The sequence below is a fragment of the Strix uralensis genome, chromosome 1, assembly GCF_047716275.1.
Source record: "Strix uralensis isolate ZFMK-TIS-50842 chromosome 1, bStrUra1, whole genome shotgun sequence".
Taxonomy (NCBI): domain Eukaryota; kingdom Metazoa; phylum Chordata; class Aves; order Strigiformes; family Strigidae; genus Strix; species Strix uralensis.
In genome coordinates this window covers 133,647,485-133,664,236 of record NC_133972.1, presented here as the reverse complement: position 1 = coordinate 133,664,236, position 16,752 = coordinate 133,647,485, and the positions used below count along the sequence as shown (strand labels likewise).

The window sequence follows — 16,752 nt, the reverse complement described above, 5'->3', positions numbered from 1 at the left end:
GCAACTGTCTCCATGCAGCTCTTATAAATCTATATGCATTCAACAAATAGGTAGAAACTTGATCATTTCAGATGTGGCTTGGGGCTTCCCCTCCACATGCTTCACAGTATCTGATTAACATGCACGTTCAACTCCGCTGTACTTACACATGCTACTTTAAAATAACATCACTGATGCATTTTTATCATAAGATACCATAGAACAAGACACAGGACTTCAGAAATTAATAGCAATGAAGATATTCCTTAAAGAGATAATATTAAACATCCTGATAATAGGCAGTCTCAGTTAAAGAACAACAGAAGCAGAAAGTAGTAGCCTTGATCCAGAAAAGGTATTTCTGCCTTATACAGCATGAAAGACAGACATTCAGGAATAGCTCATCCATGAGAAATGGTGATCTCCTATTGCTGCCAAGGTCAGTCAGACCTGTTGTGATATGTTCTGTAAATGCTGACTCTATCGCTTACAGTTTTCCAAGGACTTCTTTAACACCTAGAGATTTTTTATTTTTATTGTGGAACAAAGCTATGACATGAAACTGTCAAACCAGAAAGCCCAGAAAAGGATGACAGAGAGTTTTTATTAGATTTGAGGGTGACAGTTCCATTGAGAAAAGAACCATGTAGTTACAAGAAAGGTGATCTGAAGTTCCTGGAGATCCAGCAGGAAAATGCTGAAATCTCAGCAAAGAAGGAAATTTTGTTCTCAAGCCAGCAGTCCGACAATTTATCACACCCCTTAAAAACTCATGGCAGATGACATGTGGATGATGTATTTGTATCAGCCTACCAGGTGTGAATGGGACTGGATTTATCTGCTACAACAGGAAGCTCTAATGGAAACTCCCAACATAGTTTTACTATGCCTCAGTCCTGACCTTCTGCACTTCAAATGCCAACTGTGCCCCCTTGTGTGGTACTTTTCTGATGGTAACCATAAATCCCTAGGGAAGTAGATTAAATTCAAGCAAGTTGTTTCACTTTTTACTTTCTCTAGTTAAAAAATAAAATGAAAAAAGAAAAAAAGCCGTAATACCTTCTAGCCCTAAAAATAAATTTTTACTCTGTGAACTCTACTATATTTATATGTACTTAGAGAGAACAGAGTTTGGATCTCTCGCTCTATTAGCATCTATAATTCTGGGCTTGAAGTACTAATTAAAAGCACATAAAAGAAGGTACATAGACTACTTTTTTATATAATGGGGTGGGAGTCTGCTGTTGAAAGACCCACCTTGCTTGGAGCTTTAAGAAACATCCAAGGTATTGCTTCACAGAGACCTTGTGAATATAAAGGACAATGAAAACTGTTCTCTAGCAAGAGACATCTGAGCCAGATGAGACAGCAGAGCATAGAAAAAAAGAGGTTTTAAGTAAGCCTGTAAAGATCTCGTGCCAGGAGAGCTCATGCAGGGGCAATTCAGCTCTATTTGGCAGTTTTATCAAAAAGGAGAATGATGACATCATTGTTCTGAACTGAAAACTGATTAATCATCTGCCTGGCATCTGTCTTGGCAGATGAGAAGTCCCTTTTCAATGCTATGGAAAAACTGGTGATACAGACTAGTCCTCATGTTGTCACCTGTCTCTGCTTGTGACCAGCCCTCTGTTCTGTCTTTCCTTTTTTCCTGATTATTCAGCTGATAATATGTACATTTTTTAAATATCTGTAAATATAGATGGGTATTTTTAATAGTATCAAACATTTGTACAGATTTCTTCGCAAGACATCTGTATATGATGCAATCCCCAGACAGCATTTATAGAATTTTTATGGATCCTCACTTTTTGGAGGAAAAAACAACATGTCTTTAGACAGGCTTTCTAAATTGCAAAATAATTGTTGAAAACACAATTTTCCTTCCAAAAACCCAAGTTTCTGAAGCCCCAGTACAGTCCTCTAGTACACTTCAGAAAAAAATAGCATGAAACCAAAAATTCCTGATCCCTTATACTTCTAGATGTTTCATGATTGATTTAACAAGATAAGTGGAAGAGTGGAAAATTGGCAACCTTAACACTTGCGTAAATCTTGCAATTGAGAACTAGCATACACCATACTGTGATGTATTTTTGAGCCTTCCTGCATACCATGCGGACAGTGTATCTCATATAGAATCACTTGATAAGATAGGAAATATAGGAAAAGGAAAAAAGGAACTTCATGCTTCCCTTTGTTTCTCTGACCATGAGAAATAATCTGATTTTAAGGCCCAGTGAAACATTTTCTTTCAAGATTGGCCTACCTTTTGTATGTCTGCAAGGCCACATTAAATTTGGTAACTTGAATTGAACCAGCTGGCAGAGTCTTTGAAGCATATGGGAATGGATCGAAGCTGCAAATATGCAAGGTGAATTTTACATTTTTATATTTCTGTCATGGTTATTTAAGGTCTTGGTTTTGTGAGGTGTTGTGTGTTTAACTCCTACTGTAGGCAATGGCAGATGAGTGTGTAAGAACCTTTTGTGAGATGCAAAACACAGTTCAGGTTCAGCCCATGTGTCTGTTCCTCCTCTATCTGTTAAATTGGCTGCATATCATTTGTTTGGAATGAGAAAATATGGCAATACTCAGGTTTTCTCTTTGCTTTGTAGCAAGGGGCTTTCCCTAACTATTTAGAATGATCTTTACTTCCTTACAAAGATGAGAACAATTTATTTCCATGCAAGTGTGATAATTTGGGGCCAGTCATTTTCACAAATGAATTAAACAACACAGCAGCAGTGGCTAAAATAATAAAATAGCTGCCCCTTTCATTTGATGTTTGACGACACTTGATTTGACACACTATTAGGTATCAAACTGTTTAAATTCTCTGAAACATATATCACCACTATTAAGCTTTGATACCATATTGCAAATGTTTCTGTTTAAATACACTGATTTATGCTCACTTATGAGTGCACACCCAGAATGTCAACAACACTTAAAATGAATCAGTTTCGTAAAGGATTTGAGTTCATTCTGATGAAAAGACCAGATTAATTACTTTGGTTTAAATATTCTGTAATCTTAATGTCATTATCTTTTGCATCTTCCCAGATCCAAGTGTCATACCCAGTTTAAGGACATGAAACAGGACATCCACACAAAAGGGACAGACCCTTCATCCTATTATTATTTAATTAACTGCTCTCTAGAAATTGATGAGTGTTGAGCTTTGTTCTGAAAGGTAAATAGTCCTGTGCGTCAGTAAGTAAAGCAAAAATTTCAGCACGAGGGATTTTCTCAGCAAAATCTCATGCCTCCCCTTTTAGCTTTTCTGGCCCTCCTGGCTCCCAAAGTACAGCCCACGAAACAAGAATCAAAGTGGTTTTCCAATCCAATTGTTCTTAAACTTGTAGTAGAATACTTTCCTTTAAAGAAGAGCCAGCCTCATGAAAACGGTCTTGTGGCGCCTATGTATAACAGCTAATAAGCCACCATCACAGTCTCACATTTCCTTCTTCCTAGAAAATAAAGAAATCTTCTCTTTATAACAGATGATCAGACATCTTTGTCTGGAGACTCCAAATAAAACTGGGTATAGATGTGTGAGATTAAAACAAAAAGATGTTGGGCTAGATTCTTTTTTAAACTAAGATACTTTTGTTTCTTTTTGGCTGAGAACATGATTTATGCCCACTGAAGGCTCCCCAGTATACTAGATGGAACAGCTGGGTGAGACATCAGGACAGACAAGAAAATGATCTGTCATCTTGGACATACTTACTTGTTTCTTTTAATTCTGATGGTGAGACCATTGCAGAGCCTGCATAAGAACATGCAAATGGCTGGACTGGTTCAGACCGAGGGGCTGCCCTGCCAGTGCTCTGCCTCCAGGGACGGCTCTAAGTGTGACAGCCCGAAATGAGGGCAAGCATGTACCATAATTCGCCCCATCCCCTACCCCCATGTCTCTACCTCCAGCTATTTCCAGCTCAAAGGAGTTGCTGATCCATTTATGGTTTGCCTATCTAATGACCTCCTTAGGTCTCCAGTCTGCTATGTAAACTTTTTGCACTCACAACGCTGTTTGGCAAGGAATGCCGTATGAGTTCTCCACTGCATGGAGAGCATTTATACTACATAGTCTCACTCCAGCAGACAGCATTTAAAAGAATAAAAACTTTTTTAGTATCAGCAGATACTGATCATGTTTCTCTAGGCATTTGTTCCTATTTATATGAGAAAAGCAATGACACTCTTCTCATATGCTGGTACAGGAACCTCTTTCAAGACTATTTTGGAGACATTCACTTGAATGTTGAATGGCTTTAAAAACTCAGTGCCCTTCTGAACAAATGTTCTTTCCTTTTAAGCTTCTAAAAACTGATTCATGCTTTTTAATCTGTTGCAACTTTTTTCTAGAAAATGCACTTACATGAGCTAAAGTGGCCAAGTTTGATATACCATTGAATTATCCCGGAAAGGGCCTTGCTTTCTCAGTCCATACAGGCAAAACCTATAATAATGTTAATATTTTCAGTTCCAGTCTCCACAAATGCATTCTTGTGAAAACCCCAGAGAAAATATCCCCTACAAAACAAAAGAACACTTAACGGATTAATATACATAGGTTTTTGATTTTTACAAACTTTACAGATAACTGCCACAAATCTCAGGTGTTTTTACCATCTAGATGATTAAATCATCTCTGTAAGTACCAGCAAAAATTTTATAACCTCTCAGGGCCTGCATCATTAAGTACTGAAAATAACTTGAAGTGCTGTGCAAAGCAAATGGTATAGTTGTAAACTCCTACGGACTCCTAGGAACTCGAAGCCCTTCTTAAGGCAATAGTAATATTTCATATAAACCAAAAGCCAAATCTCTACTTTTTATTATCGAATGTTCTAATCATTCTGGTATTGACATCTCTGACTCTGCATTATCATCACTGTCCCTGCATACACCTGTATGCACCTGCATACACCGATCGCCTAGACCAACTCTTCTAGAATCAGTATATCTCTACCACCTTTCTCCACAACAGGCTGAAAACTCATCCATGGTCCATGAATAACAAGTTTCTCAACAGCAGCTTTTCAATACAGAGCTTGCAATCTGTCTCCCATTCACTTTGTCAAATTATGGTCCACATATCAGCCATTTGCAGCAGTGATATATCTGTCAAGCGTCAAGTACATTTCTTGCAAAAGAAAATCTTTTTTAGGATTTTTTAACTTTCAAAATGTCTAATCCCAAACATGCAAAATAATGAGTCAGATGCCAAAAAATCATGAGATTTTTTTAAAAAAATATGTTAATGTCTTTTTCCTTTGCTTTCTGGAGCTTTTTTTCTGGGTCATGTTTTCAAGCTTTTCTCCAAGGCCATAAGGGTTTCAAACATTATTAAAAAGAAAGTAACTGAGAACCTCTTGTAATTGCACGTTTAAGGAAAGCATTTATTGCCATGAGACTTAAATTGTGTTGACCTGACAAGCAAGAATCTTCAGAATATTTTAATCAAATAATCCTGAAAAAGGAATATTGCTTCAAAAACGTTTTCTCTAGAGTTTTGTTTACATCACTTATGTATATTTTCCAGATAATTAAGCTTTACTGAAAGCACGTTGTTAGGCATGGAGGAAAGTCATGGCTTAACACTATCTTGAAGGACTCTATCAAAATATCTGAGGCACAGATTATAGTTACTCACACAAACAGTGATTTCTTCACCTGAAATCTGTGATTTGCTCCTCCTTAATACTGAGTCCTCTTGAAATCTTTATTCTGATTTTTTTTTTTCAGTGTTGAGAAGACAGTTTTGTGTGAGAATGTGCGCTACAAATCTTAAAAGTTCTTCAGGTTCCAACTGTTTTGTGATGGAAATGTTCATGAGTATTTGATAAATGTAACCATCCCTGTTAATTGTCATCATCTCAGTTTATTTGTACAGCACTCACTAATTTGTTTTTATTTAGAGAGGGAAAGGCATTCCTTTCTTTTCATAATACAACTTCTCTGTAGGGCACTAAGCACAGTATAGTGTCTTTCCTGTATCCTTTCTCTTCCATCCTTTCTGTCCTGATTAAAACTACTCAGCGGGAAACCCAGTGGGATTGCTCACGGTGTCTTGAAGTCACCCTTTCTTTCATTGTTTTTGCCTGTTAAACCTTGTTTTGCTCGTCAATCCCTCTCCCGCCTCCCACTGGATTCCCAAGTTTCCTTTGTCAGCACCCTTGTTTGCAGCTAATTGCGCTCCTCTTCATTTTCCCTACCCCATTCTCATCCCCTTCCTTCCTCCGCTCTCAGTTTGCCCATCTCCTCAAGTCTCCCTCCTCCACCCTGCTGTGAGGAAGGCTGTGCCTGGTGTCAGTACTGCCCACAGCATGGCCAGGCCCAAGCACTACGAGCTAATGAGGCAGACCGCAGCTGACGAGGTATTTCATGGGTGGTTCTTTTTACTTTTCACTCGCTTCCTGGTTTCTGAGGCGTGCACATGGATCAGTTTATTTTCTGCCACCACAAACTCTGGGCGATGGCTTCCACTCTGCTGGGACAGAAGAGAAAGGGCTCACCTAACCCGCCGGGCCCTGCCTGCAGCTCGAGCCTGGTTATCCCCGCAGGACTGACAGGGGGGCCGGGGCACGGGGCGCCTGACCCCACCTTCGCAAAATGGCCGTGGAGATGGGCCGGGGGGCTCTCACCGAGGCACCTCGAGGGACCTGCCCGCGGCCACCCCGGCAGGCTGTGCCCGACCCATCGTGGCGGCCAGGGCCCGGGGCCGAACCCCGCCGTTCCCCTACCGGCCTGCCCTCCCTCCTGCCCTCCGCCGGGCCGGGCCGAGGCCGGCGCGGCGGCAGGCCGCGGAGGGGATGCCATAGTAACCGGCGTGGGGCCGGGCGGCGCCGGGGGGCCGGGCGGGGAAGGGAGGGCGGGGACGGCGGCGGGATGGCGGGCGCGGCAGCGCCCCCTCTCCGCGGCTCCCAGCCCCGTCCCCGGCGGCCGCAAATGGCTCTTCCCCCGCCGGCCCCTTTGTGTGAAGCACACTCGGAGCACCGACTCCGCCGGCGGAGCGCGCCGTGTCCCCTGCCGCCGCCCGCCGAGCCGAGCCGAGCCGTGCCGGAGAGCCGGGCGGCGCGGGGTGGCCATTCCAGCGCGGGCGGGCTGCCTCGCCGCTCCCCCCGGGGGTGCGCGGGGGCCCCGGCTGCCGCCTCCCCCCCATCCCCCCCCGGCCCCGCTCCTCACGGTGGAGGGCAACCAAAATACACCGCCACCAAACCCAACCAAATAAATAATAACAATAATAATTAAAAAAAAAAAAAAAAAAAAGAACGGGGAAAGAACGGAGCGAGCGAGCGAGAGGGAGGGAGGGAGGGAGAAGCGAACCAACTCTGAGACTCCCATAAAGAGAGGCACACACGGAGCTAGCGCCCCGGTGCCGATGCGTGGGGGAAACAATAAGTACTCGAAGTTACCTGCCCTGCCGTAGAAGAAGGAGGGTTTGTTGATTCTCTCGCAGACATCTGCAGACCGGTGCTTTTTTGGAAGAGATTTTTTTTTTTTTTCCTCTCCTCTCTCTCTCTTTACAAACCACAAACGGATGTGAGGCAGGGAAGGTGTTTCTTTGACTACTGAAGTCAGGCACCTCTTTTTTATTCTTCTCAGTCTTGTTGTGTGTCCCCCTCCCCTCACGCACATACACACACACACTCACACACACCCCCCCTTTTTGCACCAACATTAACGACAAAAAGAAAAGGAGTTTGCTTGATGTTTTAGTGAAATGGACGTAAGATTTTATTCACCACCTCCTCAGCCTGCAGCCGCTCCTGATACGCCTTGTTTGGGACCTTCCCCCTGCCTGGACCCCTACTATTGCAACAAGGTGACTTCGTGTTTTGTGTCGTCCGAGGTGTTTTATCTGTGCTGTCGATTGTGCTGTTGTCGCGGCGCGGTGCATGAGCGGGCGCTGCGCTTTGGGCAGCCGCGCACCAAGTTCACCGGCGAGGCAGAGGGCAGCGGCACTTGCCGGGATTTGGGGTTTGGGGGGCGCAGTGCCGCCCGCCGCGGAGAGGTGCCGCCGGGACACACACCGGCTCCCCTGCAGGCACCCCAAATTAAAACCCCGGAGTAGTTTGGGGGCGGGCGGCTGGAGCGGGGTGGGGGTGGGTGGGGGAGGCATTTTCCGTAACATCTTCCCTTTCGGAGAAACAGCGTGGACAAGGATGTTGATGCGAAGGACATGAATTTCCAGGGCTCCTTAATGAGAAAGATCGCGCCCGCCACAAACCGGCAGAAACTCTGCCCCGCCGCTTACCCTGCAGTTCATGTGTCAAAGCGGGGACTTGGCGGTGCCGGGAGCACGTTTTGTGTGTGTGTGTGTATGTGACATGTGCATATATATATATACATACACACATACGCACACCTCTCTGTAGATGCACAATAAGGGTGTATAAGGCTGACAAGTCGGTTCAGAACAGGGGCTCGACTTTGTCCCGGCTGTGCAACTGCCTTACCAGTATCTCTGTAACTTGATTAAACCGCTGCAAATAGGGTCAGTACCTGAGAAGAGCCCAAGTTGCAGGTCCCCGAGCCCTGGGGAAGGAGAAACTGCAGAGGAGGGTCGCGCTAGCCCAAATCCTGCGTTTGGTTACGAGAGTTTGGTGCCGCGATCCCGGAGCACTTTGCCTTACTTTTGCCGCCGAGGAAGGGGGCTGGGGTTCCTGCATTGTTACTGCCTCTGTGGCCTGAGCCAGCTGGTGCTTTCTGCCTGAGCTGCACTTTCTCTGCTGTTACGGAATGGGCTTCGCACATGAATAAAACGCTGGCCGTAGGAAATAAGCAGGAAGTGCGAGCTACCCAGAGCACTCCTGGAGCACACCCCCGCCCGGGGAGAGAGCTGCGAGCGAGCGCTTCCCGAAAGATTAAATGCCTTTAAACCTGTGCGCTTAGGCGTTTGTTTAGAAACCTGCCGTGGAAGCCTGAGGCAGGCTGCAGCAGATGTTTGGTTTGGTTTGGGGGTTTGTTTTTGTTTTGTTTTGTTTTTTTCGCAGCGTAAACTCCGCAAGGAGCTGGCCGCCGGTGCGGAGGGGGGCGGCGGGTCCGGGCGGGGCGCGGTGGCGGGGCGCTGCCGCGGAGGGGGCACCCGGCCCGGCCCGGCGGGGCGCGGGGAGCCCGGTGCCGCGCTCGGCTATTGTGCCGGTCTCACGTGTCAGAGGGATGTTCAGAGGCGTCTCTTTCACTCCGGGCAGCTGCCCCGATTCAGGGATAAACCAGGCAAATAGCGTGTGTCTGTGCTGGAGCGCGGAGGCGGCAGCGCTGGGGTGAAGCCCTCTCAGTTTTCAGGAAAGATTTCCCACATGGTCTCATCTACCAATCACAACAGAAAGGACCAAATTCATCCGGGCTGCATTTCACATATACTCAATGGAGTTATAGAATTCAGGGGTAAATCTGGCCCTTTGTGGTGGATGCCTAAGGATATTTCGAGAGAGATCCCAGAGGTATGACTGTTAGCGGTGGTTTAAGTAACTGTATTTTGCAGCATCTGGCAAACCTGCCCTATAGGTCGGAAGTTTGTGCCAGGAGTGAACTTTGTTCAGCAGGAAGAGCCCAGATGCGTAGCAGCCTGTATGTGTGCATTAATTTTGTGTAAGTGCTCTGAGTAATCATGAGGCTACTGCTACCTTTGGTCTGTGGCTTGTCGTTATTTTCTCTGTTGTCTGTTTTTGTAAATTGTAACCATAAAGTGTTGCCAAGTGAGAGGCTTGGGCTAATACTAATGACAAGCACCAAAGTGTCTCAAAGACCCATTTGGCAATGAAACTGGACAAACACTGTTAAACCTATCAGTGACTTTAAGGCTTCAAAAAGAAGGTAATGACTTGAATACACATTTCGCTCATCATTCTTGAGATAGTGGGCCAGATTTAATTTAAAAGTTAAATGCTTTGGAAAATCAGGAATTACTTTAATATATTAAATCATTTTCCAATTAAGTTCCTTAAATCATTTTTGGTGGGTTGCATTGCAAATCGAATAAATTAATTTAGAAAGTCGTTTTCAGAATTTCTTTACTAGCTGGTTAAAGCTTCTTTTAAGTCATGCCATGTATGAGGGAGCAAACTGTTCTTTTTAAATGCAAATGAGACACTCATTCTGTAGACAAGTTGCAACTCTTCTATTTCACTTTGCCTGAACTGATAATGTGCTTAAAAGTGCACAGTCATAAGACATATGTTTTATGCTTGGAAAAGACTTACCAGGAATGTTTCAATATAAGATACCAAGTATAGGACAAATGTCTTTTTCAGATGTCTTTGCCACTGACCATTGATTACATTAAATGGACAGAGTAGGTTTGCCAGGCCCCTTGGAGGCGTACGTTTACTGAACATTTCATTTTTCACCCCCTTCGTTCTCTCCCTTCACCCAGCATGATTAACATTGCTGTGAAAACTCATCTGACTTGTTCTAAACATGTCGTCATGTTACAGTATTGCTCTGTCACTCATTTTCGTGCTGTGTGTATTTAGAGAGTTTGAAGGGCGGGAGGCTTGCAGAATTTTGTGTTCAGTAAGTTTGAGTGTTTGCTCTTGATCTCTCCCAGGAAAGGAGATGATGGCATGGATCCATGTTCTGGGTTGGAATGGTGGTCCTGACTAGATCTTTACCTGCAAAACTCATTCAGAACTGGATCTTGTTTCTTGTAAAGTTAGTTAAAACTTGCTTTGGGGCACTTACTGGTGGATTTGGCCCTTGTTTTCAAACCTGAGTTTTGTTGCTTTTTTTTTTTTTTTTTTTTTACAAATATGGCAGACTTTGATTCTTTACATTTTAAGTCTGCTTGAGCTGCTGGTAATTTAGAATGCATTCCAGAAATACTTACGCTTTTATGTTTTCTAATTGTTGTTAGCACTAGCTTTTTTCCTGATCAGATGATTGTTCCTAGAGTATGGGTGAGTTCCCAGGCACATTCCTGGGAGGTATTGACAGTGCATTTTTCTGTAGCCAAAGGAAAATGCAATAATGTAGATCCAAACAGTCACCTCATCTTACAGTTTTCAGTTGGCAGGCTTTGTTTCAGAAGACCGCTTAGATCTTTATTTTATAAACCTAAAATAGTATTCTAAGCATCTTAGTCTAATATTTCTCTATCTGCTGTGAAAGCTCATTATACTCCATATATATTTTTATTCAGGCTTTTCCTTGTTTCTCTCGCATTACCCATGGAGAGAGAAAAGTGAAAGAACAATGCAAACAATGTTGGTTATGACAACTGTGTGAGGTATCTCTTATACAAACAGACAGAATGGACGGTATGCTGCAGTATATAGGTCAGCCTTTGAAATAACATAGTGGAGCTCTTACACTGGACAGATTTAGAGTTGGGGTTGTACTGTTCGTCTCTTGAAACTTGACGCATAATTGCATTTCAGACATTTACAGGCTAATACGCATAGTCTGTTCAGTTGAAGTTTATTTTAAGAAGCATCACGTTCCTTAATTCAGTTGATTGCTACCAAAGAAATAACTTAGATAATCTGAGTGTTTTAGTTCGGTAGAAGAACATGGTCAGGGATTTCAAGCTGCTTGAAGAAGTCAGATGATAAGTTTAAATGTTTATGTAGAGAGCAATAAATAACATCCTTATGGCTTTCTGTATTGAAGTGTCACCTCCAAAGACCACTTCGATCAGTACTGCAAGAAGGATTGGTGTATTTTCATACTAGCAACTTTACAGTGTTTTCAGATATCTGTTCACATAAAGTGCAGTTATATAATTATAGTTTGACACAGCTAATGACAGGGATGCTGACCCCTGCCAACAGTAGGGAGAAAATAATGGTCTTTACTGCTCCCAATAGTTAGCCTTGCAGAATTATGCACTAGATTCTTCTGTGATTTGCCTTCTGGTTAAAAAATACAGGAGCCTACAACTCATCTTTCTTGTATTCACTGGTAGTTGTCAGTGCAGTGGAAAAATACAGCTAGACAGCAGAGGTAGAATGATAGACTGTAGTTGTTTTTAAAAAGAGGAATAAAGAGGAAAAAAGAGGGAGAGGGAAGCAAAACCCTTCAAAATGAAAAAAGCAAAGTGACATTGGGTGGAAGTGGGTAAGGAGATATAATACATTGCTCTGTAAGCAGGTAACAATCCCACTCGTAATCAGAATTCCACGGAGCAAAAGTGCAGATATTCATACACAGCGTTTAGAATAATTTATTGTGTAAACTTAACCCCACCATAGAGACTACTCTAAGTAAAATGCTCCATGGCTGTTTACAAAGTGTACATTATTTCCAGTGGCTTGCTTCTGTCCAGTCTCTATCTGAAACTCAGAATTGTGGCAAGCCAGCACTCTGAAGGACAGCTCTAAAGCTGAAATGCTGTGCTAGTGTTTTGACAGCGGTTCAGATTGTGCTCGTCTAATAGATCACCATGTGTTTATTTGGGGCATTTTTTTGTTTTTCCTTAGATAACTGCCTTGTCCCCTACTGCATTAGTATCATAATTGAAATTTGTTGCTGTCTCTTAAAGGAAGGATTAAGCAGTTGCATTAGTGCCGACTGTTGATTTTTGAGTGTCAAGTGTTTTAGTTAGTTTCAAAAAATATCACACAGGAAGAAGGGAAATGGACTTTTCTTTCCTGGGTTTCTAGACCTTAGAATGTAGTCTCAGAGTTGCAGGCAAGCCTCAAGTGTATCTCCTTAAATTCCAGTGTTTCAGAAAATAAGTGGTCCCAATTTTAGGGGTATACAGAAAACAATTTATGTATGCGTTTTTGAGAAATCTTTCTCAAAGGTGTCTATAAACCAAAGCATTTGCAGTCTTTTTTTTTTTTTTTTTTTTTTCCTCACCCTGCCAAACATCAGTACCTTGAGAGAAATTATGTTTTATTCTCTTACAAGAATGATGTGGTTTATCTCCAGGGCATTACCCTCAACCAGCCTATCATGAGGACATCTGAAAAAAGTGGGAACTGTAAACAATTAAGGATGCTGAATTAGCTAAACACTACAGTGCATGCAGTACCTTTGGTGTTTACATTAAACCAAAGAGCAGCTGCAGCTGCATTTAAGGACTTAAGGAGCTGATACTTTGGAGGACTGGACAGTCCCAACTCCCATTGGATTCAGTGTGTGTTGGGGATGATCACACTTTACCAGGAAGAACTGATCGCCCTCGTGTCCTCAGACTCCCATCTTGGCAGGACTTTCTCTTCTTGCTAACACTGTACAGAAGCATTGGAAAATGGACTATGTTTAAAACACAACTATATTAACCAGAGAAATGTCCTAACCACAGTAGGATTTAGATCAAAATTCTTGGATATTTAAATCCTGTATTGATGGCAGGTATAACGAAGCTTAGACAGTGGAAGCAAAAGAACTTCCTTTGACTGCTCTGTCAGTGTGGCTCAAGAGTGACCTGAAAGCACCACTTCTTGTGGTGAGAGAGTAGTCCCTGGATCAAAGCAGACCTTGGCTTCTGGAACTGACAGCGGTGGTAATTAGTAGCAGCTTTGTTTGTCTTTTTGAAGTGGACACATGCTCTGTGGATGTCTAGCTAGATACTTATTTTAAATATAGCCTAACCAAATTTAAATGTTTTGTTGTTGCAGTTGGCCTAGATGATCATTGTAGGTCCCTTCCAACTGAAATACTATTCTATTCTATTCTATTCTATTCTATTCTATTCTATTCTATTCTATTCTATTCTATTCTATTCTATTCTATTCCATTCCATTCCATTCCATTCCATTCTATTCTATTCTGCTGTTTTTGTTATGCAACTTGGTAGCGATTTTCTGCGCAAGGAGTGATTTCTCTTTAAAAATGCTGAGTTATAAACTGCTCCAAAACATGGTTTATAGCGGAAGTGACAAATGACTGTTAATTATAGCAGTGCTTCCAAAATACTTTCAGACATGGAATTCACATCAACCTGAATGAGATTTTTTTGGTCATAATGTTTTTCCCTACAGCATTGAGTTGGAAAATGTCAACATTGCATTATTCTGTGGTTAGGCACAGATTACGTAGCATTAGCAGCAACAAACATCGCCCTTCCACAGCAGCAAGTCCATAGAAGAAAATCTCATCTCCCCTTCTGCTGGAATATCTGCATTTTATGTTTATTGGTTGTGATCAGTTTTAGGTTAGTAAGTCAGGGCATTGAATAAAATGTTTAACTCTTGACTTAGATCTCCAACGTTAAAATAATTTTTCAGCAGAGATCTTGGTGCAACCGACATTTGTAATGTCTGTGGTTTTCTTTTGCTTCTTATGTTTGCAGTAAGTAGTTTATTTTTAGCATTTGAATTTCATATGGCTCTACTAATATTTATATCTTATCTTTCAATTGCACATATGCTAACACTGTTCCTGAACTGTTCATTTAGTGTTTCTCACTGGGCTGCTATTTGATTTGCTATAGACCCTTGTAGTATGGTTTCCTCCCAAGAAGTACGCTGCTTTCTGAGTTGCAAAACATACTTGAATTACATGAGCATCTGACAAATCCAGGTTAGTGGAAATGTCAGAATGTTTTAGCATTCACATTCTTGACTGTTAAACTGCTCTCTACCAATCAGAAGTGGCACAATTGGCTTTTTTTCAAAGGTACTGCTGGCTAAGCATGGAAATTGAGCTGCTGTGGTAGTACTTTTGTCTCCTGCTATTGTTGTTGATGATTATATGGTCTTAAAGGTTAAATAGAAGTTACTGTAGCTGGTATGTATTTTTGTTATATTAAGGAAATCTGCAGCAAACTCCAGTTACTTATTCTGTATGCAAGAAGAAATCAGAACTCTGAAATCAGCCAGTGATAACCTGTACTTAGGGAAATGGGTCAGTAAAGGAAGTATGAACTCTGCAATGCAAAGCAAAAGATTTATCCAGACAGTTCCTGCCAGAAGAGTGAGAAGATTATGTATATATGTAAAATCCTATTGTATCAGTGCTACTCTGTACGTATATACACACGTATGTTTCTGCTTCATTATATATTGCTCACTTTGAAGAAAGTGAACTTACTGTGAGAATCCATCATTTCTATCCTGTATTATAAGTAGCTGACTTCGCTGTCATATTCTGGTTGCAGTTGCCAAAATTGCATATGTTTTTGTTCATGAATAAGAGAAAATAGTCATTTCTTATATGATCATCATGTTTGCATCAACCTGAAATAATAATAAATAGTAAAAGGAAAAATGGTGGTGAAAAGGGATGATAACCTTTCAAAAAAGTATAATTTATAATTTGGCAGACGCAGTCATGAGCATTAGTCATAGAAACCTGCAGATAGTAGAGGCTTAATATCAAAGCTAATGATTTATTTTATGTTAATGACTTTCTGCTAGGGCATAAAAGACTGCTCATAATGGACTCTCAGTGCTGTGTTCAGTTGTGAAGGCTAATGGGATAATCTTACCCAAAATTAAGCTTTTTGAAGTAAGTCATGGTGTTATTTTTTCCAGTTAACTCTTGAAAATGTATTGGCAAACATTTTTTTAAGAACTGCTTGTAATCCTCATAGGAAAATACGAGGCAAGGTTTTCTTCTTCATTAGCAGTTTTTTTAATTGTGTTGGAAATGCCTGTTTTGTTTTTTTTTTTTTTACAGTTCTGAAGAATAACATTCATGATGTGGAAGTCATTCACTTCAGTGGTTTTATCATAGTGCAATAAGTTTTTGTGAGGCATAGTTGCTTTTCCAGGTTGAACAAAGGAAAAGAATAATTATTTTTTTAATGGCCTAGCCAGTAATTCACTAAATGGTAGTAAAACTCCTAGTTTTGCATTGAGAAGTTTTTAAAATCATGTTTACAATTAGTTATAACCAACATTATATTTCAATAAGAGATAATTTGCCTACTAAAGTTCACATAATGTGCTAATCATGTCTAGTGGTTAATAAAGGCCTCCTATCTCACTCCCCTGATGGCTATAAAAGGCTATTATGTTCATGGCAGCAGTTCAGGTACAGCTGCTGTGTGTTAATAATGCATCATTGTCCCACTAATAAACACAGCAAAGGTCAGCAACCCTGAGCACCTAAAACACCTATTCTCTTTCCAAAATATTTATTAACACCTTAATGGCATATCTATTCATTTTGGTTAGGATTATATCAGTTAATGACCCTCATGGAATCCCATGTGCTCAGGTTTTGCAACCTACATGCTGTTGTGGGCTGTTGCACTCATCTTTCCTCCTAAATATTTCTTTTTCACTGCAACTATGTGTTGGTTTTTTAATTTAAGATTAGCACTCCATGGCTACTTTATGATTAAATTACTTTGCTACTTAGTTGGGCAATTTTCATTTTTTTCCTCATCTAATTTAAGATTATATTTAGAGGCTGATTTTCATTAGTTAAGACACTTTATGGAAATTGTAACTATGTGCTGAAAAACTGTGTGATTGTGTAACATGTATTCACGCATGCACACGTGCACGCACAAAGAGGTGCATGTGTGCATGTGTGTATATATGAGCACTACTTCCTCTAGGTTCCATGCATAATTTTATACTACTGACTTATGTTTTCCTTTTTAGCATAGATTGCTGTATTCATAAAGGTTTTTTAAAATGCATTTTCTACAGACAAAGAACATACTCACATGGGATTTCCATTTTGCCAGGGAAACATGCAAATCAATAGGCCAGCACTTATCTGCATTAAAATTAGGTATACTGTAATTTATGGGCGCAGTGATATTGTATTTGTCTTGCATAGCCTCAGATATTCTTTAAGGTAGCCTGGCTATGTGTCCTTAGAGAAAAGCAAAAGTGTTAATTGAACAAAATCTCA

The 16,752-nt window shown here is 41.5% G+C and overlaps 1 protein-coding gene and 1 long non-coding RNA gene across 2 annotated transcripts in view; one reads left to right on the top strand and one right to left on the bottom strand.

Moving 5' to 3' along the window:
• The window catches only part of LOC141948856 (uncharacterized), a 54,854-nt gene extending 47,381 nt beyond the window's left edge, over window positions 1–7,473 (bottom strand). Inside the window, exon 1 of the long non-coding RNA XR_012630567.1 lies at window positions 7,407–7,473. This is a non-coding gene — a long non-coding RNA (uncharacterized LOC141948856). The remainder of the gene's footprint in view (window positions 1–7,406) is intronic.
• Window positions 6,873–16,752, top strand: part of TOX (thymocyte selection associated high mobility group box) — a 225,504-nt gene continuing 215,624 nt past the window's right edge. Inside the window, exon 1 of the mRNA XM_074881780.1 lies at window positions 6,873–7,816. Coding sequence (XP_074737881.1) covers window positions 7,715–7,816 — 102 coding nt within the window. The 5' untranslated portion in view covers window positions 6,873–7,714. The remainder of the gene's footprint in view (window positions 7,817–16,752) is intronic.